Source organism: Pyrus communis, chromosome 11 (genome assembly GCF_041283825.1).
Source record: "Pyrus communis isolate YQ-2024b chromosome 11, ASM4128382v1, whole genome shotgun sequence".
NCBI lineage: Eukaryota > Viridiplantae > Streptophyta > Magnoliopsida > Rosales > Rosaceae > Pyrus > Pyrus communis.
This window is the reverse complement of record NC_142575.1, coordinates 29,787,571-29,808,113: the sequence shown is the minus strand read 5'-3', so window position 1 is coordinate 29,808,113 and position 20,543 is coordinate 29,787,571. Positions and strand designations below refer to the sequence as shown.

At 37.6% G+C, this 20,543-nt stretch overlaps 4 protein-coding genes across 8 annotated transcripts; 2 read left to right on the top strand and 2 right to left on the bottom strand.

Moving 5' to 3' along the window:
* Window positions 1-59: 59 nt before the first annotated feature.
* On the bottom strand, window positions 60-4,528 carry LOC137741786 (zinc finger BED domain-containing protein RICESLEEPER 1). Its single transcript, XM_068481504.2, has 4 exons — window positions 4,200-4,528; window positions 664-2,656; window positions 495-578; window positions 60-400 (listed from the first exon to the last, which is right to left on the bottom strand). The coding sequence occupies exons 2-3, from the start codon at window positions 2,627-2,629 to the stop codon at window positions 511-513; spliced, it is 2,034 nt and encodes a 677-aa protein (XP_068337605.2). The 5' UTR covers window positions 2,630-2,656; window positions 4,200-4,528; the 3' UTR covers window positions 60-400; window positions 495-510.
* A 4,449-nt stretch (window positions 4,529-8,977) lies between these two features.
* Window positions 8,978-11,771, top strand: LOC137743589 (NADH kinase). Of its 2 annotated transcripts, XM_068483513.2 has the most exons (5): window positions 8,978-9,572; window positions 10,345-10,590; window positions 10,779-10,859; window positions 11,013-11,164; window positions 11,274-11,771. In XM_068483513.2, exons 1-5 carry the CDS (start codon window positions 9,474-9,476, stop codon window positions 11,692-11,694), a joined length of 999 nt encoding a protein of 332 aa, XP_068339614.2. In that variant the 5' UTR covers window positions 8,978-9,473; the 3' UTR covers window positions 11,695-11,771. The 2 variants fall into 2 exon arrangements, with proteins under 2 accessions (XP_068339614.2, XP_088535250.1); XM_088679124.1 differs by lacking the exon at window positions 10,779-10,859 and having other exon boundaries at window positions 9,328-9,572.
* A 793-nt stretch (window positions 11,772-12,564) lies between these two features.
* Window positions 12,565-15,625, top strand: LOC137743604 (NADH kinase). Of its 2 annotated transcripts, XM_088680670.1 has the most exons (6): window positions 12,565-12,846; window positions 13,903-14,148; window positions 14,283-14,363; window positions 14,435-14,530; window positions 14,814-14,965; window positions 15,083-15,625. In XM_088680670.1, exons 1-6 carry the CDS (start codon window positions 12,754-12,756, stop codon window positions 15,459-15,461), a joined length of 1,047 nt encoding a protein of 348 aa, XP_088536796.1. In that variant the 5' UTR covers window positions 12,565-12,753; the 3' UTR covers window positions 15,462-15,625. The 2 variants fall into 2 exon arrangements, with proteins under 2 accessions (XP_088536796.1, XP_068339631.2); XM_068483530.2 differs by lacking the exon at window positions 14,435-14,530 and having other exon boundaries at window positions 12,628-12,846.
* An 89-nt stretch (window positions 15,626-15,714) lies between these two features.
* LOC137741473 (E3 ubiquitin-protein ligase CCNB1IP1 homolog) lies at window positions 15,715-19,070 on the bottom strand. 3 transcript variants are annotated; one of them, XM_088680671.1, is made up of 10 exons: window positions 18,904-19,070; window positions 18,643-18,796; window positions 18,039-18,144; window positions 17,855-17,927; window positions 17,402-17,447; window positions 17,255-17,285; window positions 16,839-17,094; window positions 16,581-16,747; window positions 16,116-16,383; window positions 15,715-16,043 (listed from the first exon to the last, which is right to left on the bottom strand). In XM_088680671.1, the coding sequence occupies exons 3-10, from the start codon at window positions 18,106-18,108 to the stop codon at window positions 16,037-16,039; spliced, it is 918 nt and encodes a 305-aa protein (XP_088536797.1). In that variant the 5' UTR covers window positions 18,109-18,144; window positions 18,643-18,796; window positions 18,904-19,070; the 3' UTR covers window positions 15,715-16,036. The 3 variants fall into 3 exon arrangements, with proteins under 3 accessions (XP_088536797.1, XP_068337281.2, XP_088536798.1); XM_068481180.2 differs by lacking the exon at window positions 18,904-19,070 and having other exon boundaries at window positions 16,116-16,353; window positions 18,643-18,811; XM_088680672.1 differs by lacking the exons at window positions 15,715-16,043; window positions 18,904-19,070 and having other exon boundaries at window positions 16,112-16,383; window positions 18,643-18,781.
* Window positions 19,071-20,543: the final 1,473 nt, after the last annotated feature.

Here is a 20,543-nt window from a genome sequence, read left to right as displayed (position 1 = left end):
GTAAATAAGAAAGAAAGATTGCAATTAGATAAACGTTTAATAATATACTGATTGAGGGCTTGGGATGAAGGTTTTGTGCATAGAATAGATATAAAGATTATTGATTGAACATCCCACATTTTGTTAAAACATGAAGAACCACATCTTACAAAGAAAGAGTCGCACGCTCGAAAATTAAGGATACACGCGAAAGAGGTTGCTCTTGCTTACGTACAGATCTGGAAATCTAGTAGATGTCCTAAGATTTACATTTAAGCTTGACAAAGAACTACAAGCGATTAACGAGTCTCATGTGATGTATTGACATGGAGAAAGAGATGAGGTTCACTGCCCAGACCAGCTTTAACTGCGTCGACTTCATTTAGACAGCACTGGATAGGCCAATAGCCGATCCATCAACCTTGCATCATAAGATTACACCATAAGTCGGTACTTGACACATACGGTTAGCGCAATAGATATGGAGAAATGCAGGAAGTGTAGCAGAAACATACCATTGGAAAATGAACTCTATTCAACAAGAATTGGTCTGGCAGAAGGGATTGGTCTAGCAGAATGGCTTGACAATGTATTAGCATCTGATAGAAAAGAGAAATCAGTACTTCATGCAATAAGATCACTGCTATGGAATAGAAACGCAGAACTCAAAGTGTAATTACATGCCTTTTAATTCCACCCGCAACCAATCTTGTGTGCATACCAAAGCCTCTCGAATGTCAGGATTCAGTGAGCTTCGACATTCATCAAGCACTCTACCACCAATGTCGAATGCTGATTCTGGTGCAACAGTTGACATGGGAGTTCCCAGAACGTCACGTGCCATCATGGACAAAATAGGGTACCTAGGCGTGTGGACCTTCCACCAATTTAATATGTTAAAATCACAATTGCGTGGAAAGACAGGTTCCTCTAGATACTTGTCCAAGTCTGATATCATGTTTTGGCTCTGAGAGGTCTCGTAGAGAAATTTGTCAAATCCCTTCAATCGATCCCTACTATCAGTGCTGGTACTCGGTAAGCTGCTGCCAGGCAAAGCTGAACCTTGATCAACCATTGTTGAGCAGATTGAATATGCATCAAAAAGTTCCTTGAGGCCATCAGAAACTTCCTTAATCCTATCCAGAGCAGTACTACCGTATATTTGAGAGTAGTAATACTCCACCAACTTCATTTTGAACCGGGGATCCAAGATTGCTGCTACTGCCAAAGCCAAACTGCACTTGCTCCAGTACTTATCAAATTTAGCTTTCATCTTTAGTGCCATGGAACTAAGAAATTCATCTGGGCTCTTGCACCATTCAATTAATTGGATGTGAACATCACAAATCTCAGGAAAATATATACTTGCAGTTGGACATTTGTTGCTGGAAAAGACATTAACGATTTCAACAAGAAGTTTCAAATAAACTGTAACAGACCTCATCCGTTCCCATTCTGTGTCAGTTAAAGCTGATGTATACGAAGGGTCATGCTCTTGCAGGAGAGAAAATGCACCCCTGTATTCTAAGGCTGTTTCAAGCATATGATACGTTGAGTTCCATCGAGCTGGGAAATCGAGAATTAATCTCCTCTGACTATTAATTCCTACTTGCTGAACAATTTCATTGAACTTCCCTTGTGTCAATTGTGAACTTCTTACGTGCTTGAAACTTCCTCGAATATTTCTTATCACCTCTCTCATTGCTTCCAAAACATCCTGCACAATTGAATTTAGAAGATGTGCTGCAGAGCGAATATCAAATAACTGACCATGGACCGAGAGAGGCCTGTTTTGGGAGATCCGGTCTTTGATTCTTACAACAATGTCATCATCAACAGAACAATCATCAAATGTCAAGGCAAATAACTTACTGTCAATGTCCCAGTCCATCAGGCACTTGATAACTACTTCTGAAAGCAAGTCTTCCGTATGAGTAGAATCAAGTGTGACAAAATTCAGAATTTTCTTTTGTAATTTCCAGTCCTCGTCAATATAGTGTGCTGTCAAACACAGGTACTCAACGTTTTCTGGAGAAGACCACATTTCAACAGAAAGGTTAATTCTGCCGTGCAAACTATTAATCATCTCATACACTTGATGTTTTTCCTTCCTATAAATTTCCATACAAAACTGTTCAACATCATTATTTGGCACAACCTCAAATGATGGTTGAAGGTTCTTCACAAAAACTTTGAATCCAACATCATCAACCATGGTGAACGGGTAACCATGCAATAAAATCATACGAGCAAGATCATAACGACTACGGTCATGATCAAACTTTCCGCTTGCAATGGTAACTAGTTCATCCTTTTTTGGATCCTGATCAAACTTTATAAGTGCTGGCTGAATATAATCATCTTTTCTCTGTGCTTCATCACCATTAATACTTGCTATGGCAAGGATATTATCTTTTTTCCTTCTCTTCGCTGAAAGTAGTTGTGATACATCAAAGTTCGATCGTTTCAGACATCGCATTAAATGGTTTCTCAGATGGGTGGTCCCACTATTACTTGATCCACTGAGCTTCTTGTTACAATGTACACAAACAGCATAACATATTTCAGCCTTTCTAACCCTTTCAAAATGATTCCAGACAATAGATGTCAACCTCTTTGGTTTCTTAGCAGACTCGACTGGTATTTCCATCACATAGGCATGAAATTCAATCAAACTCTGCACAACATATGAGATAAAACGACTAAATCAGATAGAACTACAAGATGAATTTGCGGAACCTCAACCATCAATAAAAAAAAGTTGACAGTCACAAAGGAATTAAAATTACTACGAACACTAGCTATAAATAAGTCCTATAATTTACGGTGCACAACACCAATAAAAGGTGAATGCAAATACGTGTGTGTCATGTGTGTGCATGTACATGCATAATTACAGACATACACGAAAGATCTCATAGTAATTGATATTTTACAACACAACTGAATCGAGAAACACACAGAATAACAACCACACTGTTAAAATGTTCCGTGCAAGTAAATTCCTTGGGACACAGCCTTTACAAGAATTCAAATACTCTCAGACCAAAACCTTGCAATACTTAAATCATCCAGCGAACACTAAACTATAAATAAACTATAACGCACAGACAAACCAGCATAAATGCACGGAATCACTACAAGAAGAAATCACCATGTTATCACTAGTTTAAAGTCACAGAGAAATTTATCAGTCAGAAGATACACATAACAAGATTCAAGAGGTATGTGAACATTCATTTCACTAGCTGGATACTGAAACACGACGAATTTTTTTCTTCTTCAGTGCACAAGACAAACTGAATCGATTTTGGCCCATAGAGATTTCCCAAGGAAAACCTGGAAGCAAGTCTAGAACACAACCCACACAATGACCAAAAATACAACCTTGAAACCAGCAATAATGCAGCTAAAGTATGTTATGTCAACCAAACCCATGAAACCTCACAACTTGAAGATCAATTCCAATATAAAACATGACTCAAAATGAATTTAGCGGGTCTACGATTATAAGTTAATAGCTGAAAGATTCAATGTTCAAGCTCTCACTAAACCCGTTACAAATATCAAGAGGGCTATAGGTCACTAAGTCTTAACGCAGACAGAGAAAACAGCAAACTATAGACCTTGTGACATCAAACCAGATCAACACAAAACTGTCTGAATGCAAATATGAATATCGAACTCAAGAAAAATGTGCACGAAGCCACTGAGAAACCCGAAAAACAAACGAAGAACATGTCATGACACGTCACCAGGGGAACTTCAAAGGTGAAAATTTTCAACCCAATAAAAATATATCAATTAGGACTAGAAGTCAACATTTGGAGTCATTTGTTAAGGTACCATTGCATTGACTCATGTCACAATTTGAAGTGATAAATCCAGAGTCAAATCCTGCTCCTCTTGATCATACAAAAGCATGAGTTTATCCACAACCACATAACTTGAATTTCAACACCACCTAAAAACTAACTAATTCAAAAATCAAAATTTTCAAATAAATAACAACAAAAATACAAAATTCAATTTATAAAGATTCAACCTTTCATCTTCAAATCCCTAAACAACAGAACAATCATATGCATTTAAGATCTGGGTCAGACCAAAATCCACCAAATAAACTCCAATAAACATTACAAATACCAATTAAAATCTGAGCCAAACAGAGTGAGAGGAAAAAAGAACAAAATTACACAAAAATTCGAAATGGGTCTTACCGCAATTGTTGAAATGACCTTATATCTTAAAAAATCTCAGGGAATCCGATCAGTGGTCCGGCGAATCGGGGTTGGATCGTGGGTGACCCTGAAGAGAGAGAGGGAGCGAGCCTGAACCCGATGTGGGTGTGAGAGAAAATGGTTTGGATCCGATAAGTATACCCACTCACTTTACCCGTATTGGGTTGTGGGTCAACGGATTAGATATTAATTTGGCGATCCGATAGAAATTGAAGCAACGGTACGGACCCTAGTGATTTGACCTGACCCAAATTGTGGTCCGTTTTGTTTTAGGTTAGGCAGGGTTAGGTGTTAGGTGTTTGAATCATTTGCCAACATGGTATTAGAAAACAATTTATAGTAAAGAAAAAAGAGAATTGTTATTAGCATTTCAAAAATCTCATTTTATACTTCAAACTTTCTATATTATGAAAGAAAAATACACTTGTGAGGAGTATAGAATGAGATTTTTTGAGCGCTAATTACACTTCCCCACAAAAATCGCGAATAATATATTCATAGCATGTCGTATTATTATGGAAACTTTAATGAAAAGTTTTCGATACTATTCATTTTAACAAAAAATCATATTTTTATATTAAAAAATTCAATTATGGTACTATTCACTTTACCCTTTATTTTGTCTTTATCATTAAAACTCAAAGTTTTCAAATCATTTTCATTAATTTTCCTTATTATATATAAGTCATTCTCGGACATTTGGAGTTAGAACTATTTGTTTATTTACTTTGGTAAATAAGAGTTGGACTCGTAGAATCTTTCGTACTTTTGACAAAACGACATTCTAATTTAATTTAATTTAGTTTACTAGAGATAAGGAGTTTGAGTGATTTTAATTGATTTATAAGTTCATAGAGTTTGATGAAGTTTAAATGATTTTTAGAGATTTTAGTGATGTTCCTCATGAGAAATGTGAGATTTGTAAATACTTAATATACATTACGTAATATCTTCAATTCTCTCGAATCTTTTACTTTTTAAATTCCTTTCAAATAAATTTCTAATTGAATACACTTAAAATTTTATATACTCCTTTAAAATCATAATTGAATGCATTCGAATGATGTTTTACATCATATGTGATGTAAGACAAGGTATAAGACTCTCTCCAACCATGGGCTAAAAGCCAAATTACCCATTGATTCCCCCCCCCTTCCCCACCCCCAAAAAAAAACATCATCCTACCCAAGCTAAAATATTGGGCTAAAAGCCAAATGCTAAAACTGGGCCAAATACCCCCCTCAAATTCCACCCCCCCCCCCAAACATATGGACTCGCTAGAACTTGGGCCAGTCTCGGCCCGCCCACACGCGGTAGGTTTGAAATTGTTTCCCGACAGCTTGGGGCCCACTGTCAAGCCCCTGTCGGCCACTTCCTTGAGCCCAACAACTCTTTTGCGCATCAAATGACCATCATTTAAGGACCGTTGATTGATCCAACAGTCCAAATTCAATTTTTTTTAAAAAAAAAATGTTATTTTAAAATACATTGAATCCAACGGCTAAAATAATTAAAAATATATATTTAACTCAAAATTCACCCAAAAAAACTCTATAAATACCTATGTATTTGTTCAAACATCCACACAAAACTCAATTTTCTCCTACAATTCTTCCAATTTATCTTTGTACCATTTCTTTCCATTTCCAAATTGTTCAACATGGCAAGAGAGCATATTAGAGGTCATACTTGGACCTATGAGAAAGATGTTGCTTTATGCTAGGCATGGGTTTCTGTTAGCGAAGATAGTGCAGTTAGCACAAATCAAAATTAAAAACTTTTGTGGGATAAAATCATTACAAAGTTTCTAGAAAACTGCAACGGCAGCGAGCGGGACGGTGGTGGTGTTTATGATCAGTGGAAGACTACCAACAAAGCATGCACTTTATGGAAGGGAAGCTTGGAGAGAGTCGTGGTTGGCGTGGCTAGTGGAAGGAGCGCCACATAAATTGTGAGTTTTGTTCTTGATATTTTATTTCTCATGTACATAATATTAGTTTTCAACTAATTATTTTTATGTATTTTTTGCATAGGGTGACAAAGCAATGGAAATTTACAAGACAAGAGTTACACCAAAAAATCAAGTTTTTAAGTTGCAGCATGCTTGGGACGTCCTCAAGGATTGTCCGAGGTGGGGAATAAATGCGGACCAACAATGGGGAAGATTATTTCAACGTGAAGCCGCACAAACAAATGCCAGAGATGAAGGTGTCGATGAAATGACACCATCTCCTTCTTTTGCAAGGCCCCTGGGAAGAGATAAGCAAAAGGAAGCAAAGAGAAAAGGGAAGTCTCAATATCCGATGAGTGGACACTTTGCTATCGGAATTGCAAATTTGAACGAAACCTATAGTGCTCGCTAAGAAGAAACGGCCCGAATACGTTTGCAAATAAAGGAAATCTCGGATAGGGAGCAAGATAGGTTTGAAATTAATTTCATGATGGAGGACCTCAACAAATACACTCCATAGAAGAAGTTCTTACGTGGTAAGCAAAAGGAAATTTTGCGAAAGTCTGCCTCAAGGAGTATGTTTAAAGATGATGAATCCTCTGAACCCTATATCCCAACTCCCAAGTCAATCACGAAGTCCATCACCAAGTGAAGATGGTGAATATGATTATTAAGTTTATGTAGTGTATGAATTATATGCTTTATTAATTAAGTTTATCAATTGTCGTTTGTACTAAGTTTATGTAGTTTGTTAATTATATGGTTCATATCGGTTGTATTAAGTTTATGTGGTTTATGAATTATCGGTTGTATTAAGTTTACGTGGTTTATGTACTTTATTAAATTTATGTCTTATTAATTATTGTTTCTATTAATCTAGATGTCTTTAATAATTATTGTACTTATTATTTCACACTTTGATGTAGAATAGATGTCTTCAATAATTCAACCTCCATTTAATAATTTACCAACGTAATCGACAAAATACCTTGCACAAGAAGACACTTAAATTTATTACTAGAAAATAACAGCATAGTACACTTAAAATTATTAAATAAATGCTTAACCAACATCATCAACGTTCACCTTCTTGGCGCCATACATGCTACAACCAAATCCTTGCGGAGTGTGTCATGACATTTAGGAGCTTGAATTCTATTTAAACGTCTCATATACTCACTCAAGGTGACCCTATCCTGTCGGGTCTCATATATTGTTGGAGCGAGATATTCAACATCTCTTGCAATAGCTCTCGCATTTGTTGGTTGGTAATCATCCACATCTTTGTTTGAATCTTCTTCAATTTCGATGTACTCATCTTCCACAATCATGTTGTGCAAAATTATGCACGTCATCATGATTGAATGGAGGTTTTCGGTCTGCCAAAATTGTGCAAGCCCTTTAACAATGACCCATTGAGCTTGTAGGATCTCGAACGCTTTCTCCAGATCCTTCCTGTAAGACTCTTGCCTCTGCAAAAATAATTTCTTCTTTGCACTTTCGGGATGAGAAAAACTTTTGACAAAGGTAAACCAAATAGGATAAATACAATCAGTTAGGTAGTAACCTATCTCATACCTATTACAATTTACCTTGTACTGAAATTCTGGTGCCCATCCATTGACAACATCATCGAACAGAGGAGAAGACCAAAGAACATTGATATAGTTGTTTGATCTAGGAGCGCCGAAGAAAGCATGCCAAATCCATGTGTCGTAAGACGCCACAACCTCGAGCACGATGGTTGTCTTGTTATGACAGCCCTTGAATTGGTCAGCCCAAGCAGTAGGACAATTTTTTCACTCCCAATGCATACAATCGAGATTTCCTATCATGTCAGGGAAGCTTATTTTGTCTGCCTTGCGTAGAAGCCTCTTCAAGTCTTCACGATTTGGCTTGCAGAGGTATGTGGCTCCATATATAGCTTGAATTGCCTAACAGAAGTGCTTCAGGTTCCCAATAGCAGTACTCTCTACAAGTTAGCAATACTCGTCAGTTGAGTCTGCAGAGCACCCATTAGCTAGCATGCGAAAAGCAGATGTGAGCTTCTAATTAGGTGATAGACTTTGTCGGCCTGCGACATCTATCTTCCTTGCAAAGTAGTGGTCATGATTGACAACTGCGTTCAAGATGCTTTCAAAAAGCTCTTTCCTCATCTGAAACCACCTCCGAAAATCATGAGCAGGAAATTTCGGACGCTCGATGAAATAATCTTTCATCATTCGATCATGACACTCTTCTCTATCACGTTGCACAAATGAACGCCCCGTGACAGAACCACGATGGCTAGATTCGCCATGGTGCTCATATTGCATAAACAAGTTTACAAATTTAGCTTCGACATTAATCAATTCTGCATCCTCAATGTCAATCCTTGCTTGGTATTGTGTCATCTGCATTGTCATGCTACACCTTCTTCTATCACTCATTGATGAGATATTGAGAATTTTAAAAAAACAAATACTCTTTGAAAGTTGAAAGATCGGTGAATATAGAGGACGATTGATGAAAGTTGTACAGTTAGTGAAAGTTGAAAGTTTGGTGTTGAATGGTTGATGAATTGAAAGTTTGGTGAAAGTTGAAAGATTGGTGAAAGTTGAAGTCTTGTTTTGTGGAAAATTTAGTGATTTTTCAATATTTATTGGAATTTAAATATTTTTAGATTAAAATGTTCATAAAATTAATTTACGATATTCTACATATTTATATTTTAAAAAAAATTAGCCTAAATTCATTCTTTAATAATCTCGTGCTAAAATTTTAGTCTAGAATGGTTGAAGCAGAAAAACTGTTTCTGGGCTAAAAACTAAATTTTCCGAGATAAAAAATTTGACTTTTAACCCAAAGGTTGGAAATTGTCTAAGTCAAAGAAGAAAGATAATAAAATAAAATGTTTCAAATTTTAAAGAAGTAATGAAAGTTACGAACCACTGAACTAAAGACAAAATTGATCGAAGAAAGACAAAAGGATTAAGAGAAAATTTATAAATTTTATGTTCGATTCCCATTTTTGAAGCATAATACCTTCTGAAAAGAGCATTGCTTGCTAATTCAAACTCATTGTACAGTGTATTTTAATCATCCAAAGTTGTTTAAATTTCCAAAACCGCATAAACCTGTAATAAAAATTGAACTTTTCGTTTTTCCATCCCATTAATATTTTTGTATTTTCTAAGACGAACATCCTAAAGTAAGTCTATTTAAACCTTATGCCTCCCAGTCTAATTCATCAATTCAGAAATAATTAAACCACCTGCAGCTCTGGAGTGTTTAGTCGGCCGTCACACCCTATCGAGAGAGCAATGGGGAGGAAGCGATTGTTGGTGGTGCTAAAGCCGATCGAAGCTGACCCAGTTTCCCAATCAGAAGGTCCATCTCGCATCACCAATCCTCAGTCTAAGGTAATGATCCATCTGCATATTTGAACTGTTTTATTCAGCTTAGCACTCCAAGTGTTTGGTAAAATGCCAAAGTCGATAACTTTCGTTTGTCTGCTTTATTTTTTTCCTTCAAATTCATCTTTGTAAAAATGGGATAATAAGAAAATTCTTGGTTCTTGTTTATACTGCAAAAAGTAAAAAAATTTCAATGAACGCAAAAACATTACAAATGAGAAGAGAGGAGGGATTAGCACAATGTACCAATTTTGTAAGATTTTTGTAGTATTTGTGATATATTTACTTTGTAGTGTGTATTAAGGCTTCATCTATGAGTAGGCCATGATTTAAGGTGCCAAGAATGATAAAGTTTCCGGTTTTGGGTGTTTAGGCTTACACAAAACTCAAGAATTTTCTTACTTGGATTCAATTTTGAGAAAACTGTTGGAATAAGTGGAGTACGAAACAAGTTTGAAAATTAAACGGTGTGAACTTTGATTTCACTTCTTTAACTCAGTATAAAAGAGAATGGCATACCTGGGAAAGAAAAACAAGGTGACGAAAGTTTACGCTTTGTAGTTGTATATATAACAAAATCAAATTCTGATCATTTCTCGGTGTGACATGTTTTCGTTTTGCAACTTTGCCAAGGATAATACTGTTAGATCAGTTCCTGAAACCCTCTTTCTTCGATTGCATTTTCCCCCTACCTTTGATAAACTCTCGCACGCTCTATCTCCTGTTAAGTTAGTTTTAAACACCCTTGTTAATTCAGTTTCTTTTGAATGAATTGCAGATGCTACATCACTTAGACAGCAGAAGAAAGGTGCACAATGATGCAATAAGTTGTTGTCAGAATATTTTGCGCCGCAAGCCCATTGAGTGGAATTCTGTAGTGCTTACCGATCTATCACAGCCCGTCCATGATGTGGACCTTGTTGTCACAGTTGGCGGCGATGGTACTCTATTACAAGCTAGCCATTTCATTGATGACTCAGTTCCAGTTCTAGGAGTGAATTCTGACCCCACACAGCCCAAAGAGGTTAGTTACAGTCTTTGGCTAAGCCCTCAAGTATTAGTCTTTATATTGGCATGCTAGCTTCCTTAGTTGTACAGCTTGTGCTTTATCCTTGCTTGTAACGAGTTCAATTTTTCCTCATATTCCCTGATTTTTGGGCTGAGACTTGGTAATTTTCGGAGCAGCGTATTTACAATATTTTGTTTGGTCAGGTAGAGAAGCTCAGCAATGAGATTGATGCTTCCAGAAGCACAGGATATCTTTGCGCCACAACTATTGACAACTTCGAAGAGGTAAAACAAAATCATGAATTTGACACAATACAAAACAGAATCCAGACCAGTCAAATTTAGGTTCCTCTATTCTAGTTAGGGTGTCTTTAGAAGCAGGAATAGGGAAAGTACACAATTCATATCTTTTGAAAATTTGCTTTCTTTTCTCCGCAGGTACTCGACAACATCCTCCAGGGTCGAACTATCCCTTCCAAATTGACAAGGATATCCATATATGTAAACTCGCAAGTGCTTCCAACTTATGCCCTTAACGATGTCTTGATTGCACATCCATGTCCTGCAGCACTTTCGCAGTTCTCATTCAAGTAAAAGTTCCTCCGTGGTCTGCTGATCAGCCATATATTTAACTTGTTTGTTTAGCTTACACGCATTAGTTTTTATTAACTGTTTAAATTCCTGAATCGTTGCCTTCAGAATTAAAAGGGACGGCGAGTTATGTTCCCCCTTAGTGAACTCTCGGTCAAGTGGCCTCAGGGTTTCAACAGCTGCCGGATCAACAGCCGCAATGCTCTCAGCAGGCGGATTTCCGATGCCAATCTTATCTCAGGATCTCCAGTTTATGGTACGAGAGCCCATTTCACCCGGAAACACCTCAAGCTTGATGCATGGATTAATCAAATCACATCAGTCCATGGAAGTTACATGGTTTTGTAAAGAAGGTGGCGTATACATCGACGGTTCTCATGTTTTCTTTTCTATACAGAATGGGGATGCCATTGAGATATCTTCAAAGGCTCCAATTTTGAAGGTTTTCTTGTCTCACAATTTGCAGACAACAGTAAAGAAATGTGAGGAAAAGTATTTACATAAAAATGTAATAGCTTGTAAATACTAGCTCTATTCACAACTTCATTCATATGGAACTCGTGATTTCTTGTGTCAATAAAATTACTGTTTTACCTTTATATATAATTCTAAAAGTATTTCCCTAGTTTCACCAAACGCTTGCCCCAGCCATCGTTACCGGCGGTGGCTTCGCCGGGGAAATGCCATGTGTGGAATGGAATAACAAGTGATAACAAGTAATAAGTGAATTTCATGTGTCAAAAAGTAAATAGTGTGGACGATAAGCGTCCATTCAAGTCGTCTACAAAGAGGCCTATAACTGGATTAGAGCAGTAATTTATACTAGATTAATTAGAATATTGCTCGAATAAAGATGCAATAAGTGTAGGTTGTGGTTTATCTCAAAAGTACAGTTTTTGCTGGTTTATAGCTCAAAGTTTCAAACCGAACCATCCGAGTTAGCTTTTTTGCTAGTTGAACGTTTATATTGTGCTTCATCCATTCAATTTTTTCGTTTTCAATTTTGGCAATTTTGGTAGAGATAGAAAAGAAAAACATAAGAAAAAGAAGAGAAACAAAAAATAGTTGAGGAATGATAATGAGGGAAGCAGAAGAAATGTATTTGTAATGACACACAAAATGAAAACGAAAGAGTGTGCTATCCACACATATTTTTTTACTTTTCATACATCTCTTGTTGATTTCTGTCTTTTGATCTTCTTCAATTCATCCGATCCAACGATCAAAAATTAAAAAAATATGAAAGAAGTAAAAACAGGTGTGTGGATATCACATTCGAAACGAAAAACTATAATTTTCCATTAAAACCATAGCATAAAACAAAATAATTTCTTACACAAAACATAAAATAAAATAAAAATATGCTAAATACTAAATAGACCCTAAAAATTGCTCCGTAGACCCTAAGTCCCTGACTGTTACCAAGAAAAAGTGGAAAAGAAAGGCCCTAAATTGTCAGAAATTGTTCAACGTACCCTGTTACGGTTCCGCCACATGCAAGTCTAAACGGAGCTTTGGCCGGTCCACCATCACACCACAGAGAGAGAGAGAGAGAGAGAGAGAGAGAGAGAGAGAGAGAGAGAGAGAGATGGCGAGGAGGAGACTGTTGCTGCTGTTAAAACCGTTCGACGTTTACCCAGTCGGCCAATCAGAGGGTCTGTCTCGCATCACGAACCCTCAGGTACCACCATGCCCCTTTTGCTTCTTTCTGATTCGGTGTCCGCTACAACGTGGTCTTTCTCGTGGACCCTCATATTCGAACTGCTTGCCTTGCTAGTTTTGATGGGTCGCTTGCAATTTTCAGCTTAAGCATTCAACCTGTTTGTTAAAATGCCAAAGTTAATAAATTTGGTTTGAAATGAGAAGAAGCTCGGGAAAAAAATTGATTTTTTTTTTATTAAACGAAATCAATGAACTTAAGAAGTCTGTGATTTGAGTGAGAAAGGTGAAAAAGATTTGTACTTTGTACCAATTTTCAGGACATCCCCGACCCTCGTAAAGTAGGGAACCTTGTTGTGTTGGCTCGCCATTTTACCAATTTTCAAGACATTGTAGTTTAAACCATGATTTGTCTTTTAGAATTTTATGTTGTTTTGTATATATGTATAGAATCATGTATGAATGTATCATGATTGACGATGCCGACGATGGTTGATTTGTGTGTTTGGGCTTGCGGAAAAACTTCGGTATTTCTTTGGCCGGGATTTTTTTTTATGATGGTACTAGTTTCTCACCCGTACTTTGTATGATTGAGGCTTTTACAAGCTGAACTGATGTTGGAGAAACTCTTGGAATAAGTGGAATTTGCGATGGATTTATGTCAACTGTGATTTCACTGGTAAAAGCCGGTAAATGAGAAAATGCCAAACCCAAAAAGACAAATAAGTTGATGAAATTTAAGGTATTAAATCGTTTCACCAATAACGTTTGGCTTTGTGATTGTACATGTATATTAATCAAGGACACGATTCTAGCTATGTCTTTGGTTGTGGGAATATTCTTTAAACTTTGTATTTTCACCTTAAATGGAGCCTCGAGTGAAGAGCAGAGAGTCACGGGCTTGCTCTTCTCATAGTGCTCCGGACATTGATTGTCTTGCTGTTTCAGAAGGATGGTTTGGTTCCATCTTTTGACAACTTTTGCAAAGGCATACAAGTAATTCATATTTTCTTAGTTCATCATATTATGCTTTTTCCAAAGCACCCTCATAATTCAGTTTCCTTTGGAGAAATTGCAGGTACTACATTACTTGGAGAACAGGCGAAAAGTGCACAAGGATGCAATAAACTTGTGTCAGAGTATTTTGCACCAGAAGCCTGTTGAGTGGAAACCTATAGTACGTACTAATCTATCCGAGCCTATCCGTGATGTGGACCTTGTTGTTACAGTTGGGGGTGATGGCACTCTATTACAAGGCAGCCATTTCATTGATGACACGGTTCCAGTTCTAGGAGTGAATTCTGACCCCACACAACCTGAAGAGGTTAGTCTCTTAATTTGGCTAAGCCATAGAGGTTCAGTCTTTATATCGGCGTGTTAGTTCACTGAGTTTCACTTAATCATGGCTTGTAATCAGTTCATGCTTTGTTTCTTTCTTCCTGGTTTTGCCTTGGTTAGGTAGAGAAGCTCAGGAATGAGTTTGATGCTAATAGAAGCACAGGCTATCTTTGCGGTGCAACAGTCAACAACTTTGAACAGGTAAGACTGATCTTGAATTTTAACCTAAAGATGATCGGAGACTAGTTACTAGTTTTACTCCTCTATTCTAGGGTGTCTTCAAGATCAGACAGTACTGGAAGGAGAGAAAACATAGAACATTAACCTCATGCGTTAAAGATCTGTTTGCCGGCCCAAGCCCTGCTACGGTATTAAGGGCATCTAGGGTTGGTCTGCATGGAAGTATGTTTCATTAAGTGCAGTTAATTGGTTGTAGGCAGGCCCACTCACTTAGGAGTTAGTCTTAGTTAAGTAACTTCTGTATTTTCAACTTCTTGTGAAGTTGTTCCACACAACTTAAATGTGATATCATTACACGTTTTGGAGATGCAGAGTGAAGGATTTGTAGAAAAATTGGTGATTTCCAGCACAAAGTAGCAATTCCTTTTGAAGTATCGTAACTTCTGAAAAGATTTGCTCTTCTTTTCTTAGGTACTGGACAACATCCTCGAGGGTCGAGCTAATCCTTCCAAATTGACAAGGATATCCCTATGTGTAAACTCAAAAGTACACCCGACTTATGCTCTTAATGATATTTTAATTGCACATCCATGTCCGGCAGCAGTTTCGCGATTCTCATTCAAGTAAGCTTCCTCCATGGTCACACAGCTGTATGCTTAACTTATTTCTTTAGTTAACATGCATCTAACTTTCTCTCTAGCTAATATGTATCTAACTTTCCCTCCCCCGCCTACAAGCAGAATTAAAATGGATGACCAGCCATGTACCCCACTGGTGCATTCTCGATCAAGTGGTCTCAGAGTTTCAACAGCTGCTGGATCAACCGCTGCAATGCTCTCAGCAGGCGGATTTCCGATGCCCATCTTATCTCAGGATCTCCAGTACATGGTAAGAGAGCCCATTTCACCAGGAAACACCTCAAGCTTAATGCACGGATCAATCAAATCTCGTCAGTCCATGGAAGCTACGTGGTTGTCTAAATCGGGGGTCGTATACATTGACGGTTCTCATGTTTGCTATTCCATAAAAGATGGCGATGTCATAGAGATATCTTCCAAGGCCCCAGTTTTGAAGGTTTTTTTGCCCCACCATTTACAGAACATTAGTGAAGAAACGTAAGGACGGATGTTTGGGTAGAAATAAATTTTTGTAAATACGAGCTGTGAATATTGCGGAACTTCTGTAAACATGCGTTCGGGTTGTAGAGTTTTGATTCTTTGATTTCCAGTAGAAACCATGACATATTTTACTTGAAACGATATTGGAATTATTTGGAACCCTGACATCCCCGCGTTTACCAGCACGCGAGTAACTTTCTCTATTCCAAGTAAATAACCGTGCCATTGTAGTCGAATATGTAACAAACGTGTCCTGCCAGAAACATTCCGTACTATTGATATCTGCTTAGGAAATTACATCAAGTGAAGGAGGGAAGGGGGAAGAGTTGGGAGGCAAATCAGCTTCCGGGGTGCAACGTCCATGCCATAACCATATCACCGGAAGCTGTTTCACCCCAAAACGAAAATATTTACACCAAATGATGCCACAACTGATGCATTTTTCTGTTACAACATATGATTGTTTCGTAATAGGGTCTGCGAGAATTCTCTTTTTCTTTTCGAAAAAGAAAATTATAGTCATAGTAAACATATTCGGCATGTCTTTCAGCAAACAGCGAGCACTCAACTTCGAGCCTAGAACCTGAAAACCAGGTCACGAGAATTCAGGAATGGATAGCTAAGTAAACTTGGCAGAACTAAAATTGCAACTTACGTGAACATCTGGGGACGGCGGGAGAGCTGAGGCCTCTTTATTGGGGAGAGTATCATGTTCCGTAAAGTCATTGCGGGGTTGCTAGCTCCGCTTCCAAACATAGGGTGAGCACCAGCCCTTCTATTCCCAGCATCAACTGGAATAGCAGCTTGTTTTGCTGGTGAGCCAAGCGACATGTCAAAAGGACCGCCGGAGTTTGAACTATTCTGTCTCGCTGGCCATATATCCTCCTTCGGCCCTGGAGTTTCAGGAGTAAGAACGGACCAATCTGCAAGAAATAAGTCAACTGGATTTGGAAATATTTGAGACAGAGATTAAAAAATAAAGCTATTATGTTCAGATCAGTCACGTTATAGCATCAAACATCCAGAACTTGGGAGGTTTATCGAAAAGAAAAGTCAGCATAGGGTTTTTATTTACTGCTTTACAAATTTATTTCTGCAACATTAGAAGGAAAAGAGTTACCTCTTCTAACAGCTTCTCTGTTATCCATCATAATGTTAGCTTGGTTTGAGAAAATATCAGGTTCATTTCTTGAAAAGAAATTGGTCGACGGTTGGATGGCAGATCGTTTAACTGAATCGTACTCACTCCTCAATTGATCATACATTTCATCTAATTTTCTCTTCTGTCTGGTATATAATAGAGAAAATCATTATACGAGGGACCCAATAACGGGACTATATGCCTCAGGAATTAGTATCAGTGGGTATGAAACGAGACCTGGATTTCTCTGAAAACTTCTCCTGCAGCTCCTGCTTATCCTTGGACAAGCTCTCAATTTCTTGTGCCATCGTTTGGCACCTCTTCGCCATTTTCTGGTATGCAGCATGCAGCTGTTCCATTTTCTCACCAAACTTTTCTTGCATTGCTTCAAATTTCTGCCGATACTGAGCTTGCATTCTGTTCATCTTGCACTGCATTTCCAATTCCCTTTGGCCAATGTAGAACATGACACTTTTGTGTGCACTCTTCATTACTAGGAATACTGTCAAGGGAAAGATGTCCTGCCATTGTCCCTTTATAAAACATTGAATACAATGCAATAAAAACCTAATCTAGTTTCGTCACTCCCTCATAAGAAATGCACCAATCACCGTATCAGATTATTAGATTGCAGAGAAAATAGAAAAGGATACATATCTGTGGAGACACTCCAATCATGGCCATCTGAAACAGAATATCTTCAGATCATTATCAAAAGGATACAGAAGCTACAAACGCAAAAGGAAAAGTAATATAAAACATGAAGACAAGCTAGGTCTAGTCAGTGAGTACTTGCTTACATTTATCCATTCATCATTTGGATTGATATCAAAAGCTTTCATATGACTGCCAAGAGGAAAGCAAAATGAGATGGGCAAGATGCTATATGTAAGTAGGAAATAAGTTTGCCACAGTGCTTCTATTCAAAACACAAAGTTTTATTGGTGGCAGGAACTGTCATGTTATGGCTTTACTTTTCGGTTCTCTCAAGGATTGCACAAACTGGTTGCTGCACGAAAAAGAATTCTGCAGCAACCATTGATGCCGGAAACAGACTAAATTTGGTATTCAGCAGTTATCCCATACAGTGAATATCTATAGTTACACTCTCATATTACTTGTTAGTAATAAAAGATGACACCCTCTCATTTATGTACATGTATGCACAGTGCACCTGCACACTTAACTGCAAGGCTTGAAGAATACAGATTCCCAGAAAATGCTACCATTCTAAGATCATTAGAGGCACTTACCTCTTAGAGAGCACTTGATCACAAACGGGACACGCTCCATCACTGCCAAGGATCTTGCCCGCATCCTCTGTGCCTTTCCAAACTGTTAAGGAAATTTATATTCATATATACCAATCAACCCTATTTCCACAAGAAAGTTAAGTTACACGAATGTTGACGCAAAATTTTCCTCTCCGTAGGATACACAAAAGGTGGCCACAGGTGGTGGAAACGGCTCGCCCTTCCAGTTCTCGCCAACACGCATTGCATCTCATTTCAACCTTCAAAGACAATCTAATGCACTGGCATACCTAGGGGATATAAAACATGGGTTAAATGCTTTTTGTTATGGGTTTCAATTGAGAAACCAGGGAGGCTTGTGGCAAAACGAACAAAGGAAACATAAACTTTTTCCAGTGCAGTAATAAAAAATTGCAGACTTGCTACAAATGATAAGAGCAATGAGTTCATTTGCAAATATTAACACAAATTCTATGGAAAATAGGTTTTTCTTATCCATTTTCAACATTTTTGACCACTTTCTGAAACCAAAATAAAGGAAACCACTGGAACAGAAAAAATGTGAGAAATATATTGAAATCAAATCTGTCCAAAGAAATACAGACGAAGAAAATAGCTTCATGTTCATTGACAATATAATTTCTGAAAATAAAAACAAAGAAGCGGAAAAATCAATTAATTTCCTCATCAATATCAAATAATCAATGCTTAATAAACGCAAAATCCTTTGATTTTTAACATTTTCTCAGCAACCAAACAGTAAAAAGAGAAGTTATAAACTTGTATACCCGAACTTTGACCAAAATTCAGCTCCAAAGCTTTGATTCCATTGGTTTCAAAGAAAATCCTTCAGCTATCAAATTACAGACCGTCAGATTGAGATTTTCCGCTCGCTCAACTGGCCGTCTCTCGGAGTGTGCTCCGATTCATACGAAAAACTTCCTGAAACGCCAAAACGTAAAAAGAAATCGAAAATCACAGATGAAAGGACGAGAAAATTGGCGCTGAAATCCGAAATACGAAGTGGTAATACTTTTGCGGAGATTTACCGCAAAAGTCGAAATTCTTCGTTTGTTTGCCTCTTCCAATCGGAAAGATGAAGTTACAGCAGCTATACGAAGAGGACGCAGAGAGAGAACTGAAGAGAAACCCTAGCGGTTTGGAAACGAATTTGGCGGGAAATGCCGGGGACAATGTGCTTTGCTGAGCTTTATTTGCGTGAGAGAACGAGACACTCTTTGAATTTAAATTCTTAAAAAAAAAAAATGTCGAGATATGAAATTCGGGTCGGGTTCCCATAACCATCTAGTGATGGGCCGACTCCAGCCCAAACTCTCAACTCTCTCTTAGCCCAGCACCGAAATTCCTGATTTCTGTCGGCAGAACCTACAGAACTTTTCCCACTAGTTCGGCATTTATATCCGAATACTCTTTGGCAGTTCATTTTGTACGACCGAAAAAATATTGGACCCCTTTTAAATTCCTGCCAAGATGATGAATCATGTTCATGTTCTAGGTTCTACCGCATCATAGAACTAACCTAGTTAAAGGACCGCGATTTGATTTCGCTCCATCACTCAATAATCAATTACTTTTCCAATAGCGACAATTTTTATAAATTTAAGATACAATTGGTAAAGACTAGTTCATAATTATTTCGTTTTTAATTTTTAATTTTTAATTCCTACGATCAATCGTAGGAACATCACCACCAGACTTCAAATATATTAAATATGAGCCTAATTTATTTACTTTTATTTCAAGTAAGCGAACATTTCCCAACAATAAGTTCAAACCAACCATTTTGAATGCACTTTGACTTAAACAACCCTTATACAAGGAAGTCGACAACTGCCCTAAAATCCTTGGATGAAAGCAACAAGACAACCTTAACATGCGAAGGAGAAAGACGTAGCGCCAAAAAGAGCCTCCATAGACAACAACCCCCTCTCTGATATCCTCAATGAACACCCTCCTACTAGTTATCATGTTCATATCTCTAGGGCTATCCATTTATTTATTTACTTTATGCACATTTTTATTATTTTTTATCCATTGATCTTCTTAAATTTGTTCGATCTGATGGTCGAAAATTGATAGGTGTGTGTGAGAGGTAAAAATGGAAGTGCGGAATTTATTTAAATTGCTAGTTCGTTTGTGGATTATCTTATATGATTGTACAAAGAGTAATGCTACACTTACCATATTTTTTACTACCACATTCGTACCACTTCTGTAATAGAGGTAGAGTCCACAAAAGTTGATAATTGATGATATTTAAGGCAGATTAAATAAGGCATTATAGCCTCAATAGTCCTACAATTAAGGGACACCTACCCTTAATTAGTTCCTACATCTCATCCCATTAATGACGTGTTTACTTACATGGAATTAGAATGAGTAGAGTGTGAATGATTCCAATTTCGGATCAAACGTGTTTACATACATGGAATCGGAATGAGTATAGAGTGAATGATTCCAATTCCAGATCAACCCTGTGTTAACCTTCCCAACAGGAATGAAGAGTAATGTGGAGTGGACCCAATCTAAAATAAGGAATCTGATTCATACTTTTGAAGGAATTCAATTCCTCAGGGAGGTGGTGGATTTGGGCATGGCGAGAATGGGAATCAACTCCATGACCACCGTCAAACCACTACCGCACTATCCAATCAAAACCATTGTTCTA

Bases quoted from the DNA above. Each gene is read 5' to 3' on its own strand.
- LOC137741786 (XM_068481504.2), bottom strand. From the start codon at position 2,629: ATGGAAATACCAGTCGAGTCTGCTAAGAAACCAAAGAGGTTGACATCT. The intron at 579-663 runs GCATGTAATTAC...CTTTTCTATCAG, and splicing joins GTTGCGGGTGGAATTAAAAG to ATGCTAATACATTGTCAAGC.
- LOC137743589 (XM_068483513.2), top strand. From the start codon at position 9,474: ATGGGGAGGAAGCGATTGTTGGTGGTGCTAAAGCCGATCGAAGCTGAC. The intron at 9,573-10,344 runs GTAATGATCCAT...AATGAATTGCAG, and splicing joins TCACCAATCCTCAGTCTAAG to ATGCTACATCACTTAGACAG. The intron at 10,860-11,012 runs GTAAAACAAAAT...TTTTCTCCGCAG, and splicing joins CTATTGACAACTTCGAAGAG to GTACTCGACAACATCCTCCA.
- LOC137743604 (XM_088680670.1), top strand. From the start codon at position 12,754: ATGGCGAGGAGGAGACTGTTGCTGCTGTTAAAACCGTTCGACGTTTAC. The intron at 14,364-14,434 runs GTAAGACTGATC...CCTCTATTCTAG, and splicing joins CAGTCAACAACTTTGAACAG to GGTGTCTTCAAGATCAGACA. The intron at 14,966-15,082 runs GTAAGCTTCCTC...GCCTACAAGCAG, and splicing joins GTTTCGCGATTCTCATTCAA to AATTAAAATGGATGACCAGC.
- LOC137741473 (XM_088680671.1), bottom strand. From the start codon at position 18,108: ATGAGATGCAATGCGTGTTGGCGAGAACTGGAAGGGCGAGCCGTTTCC. The intron at 17,928-18,038 runs GTATCCTACGGA...CAGTTTGGAAAG, and splicing joins CACCTGTGGCCACCTTTTGT to GCACAGAGGATGCGGGCAAG. The intron at 16,384-16,580 runs GTAACTCTTTTC...TATTTCTTGCAG, and splicing joins CAGAGAAGCTGTTAGAAGAG to ATTGGTCCGTTCTTACTCCT.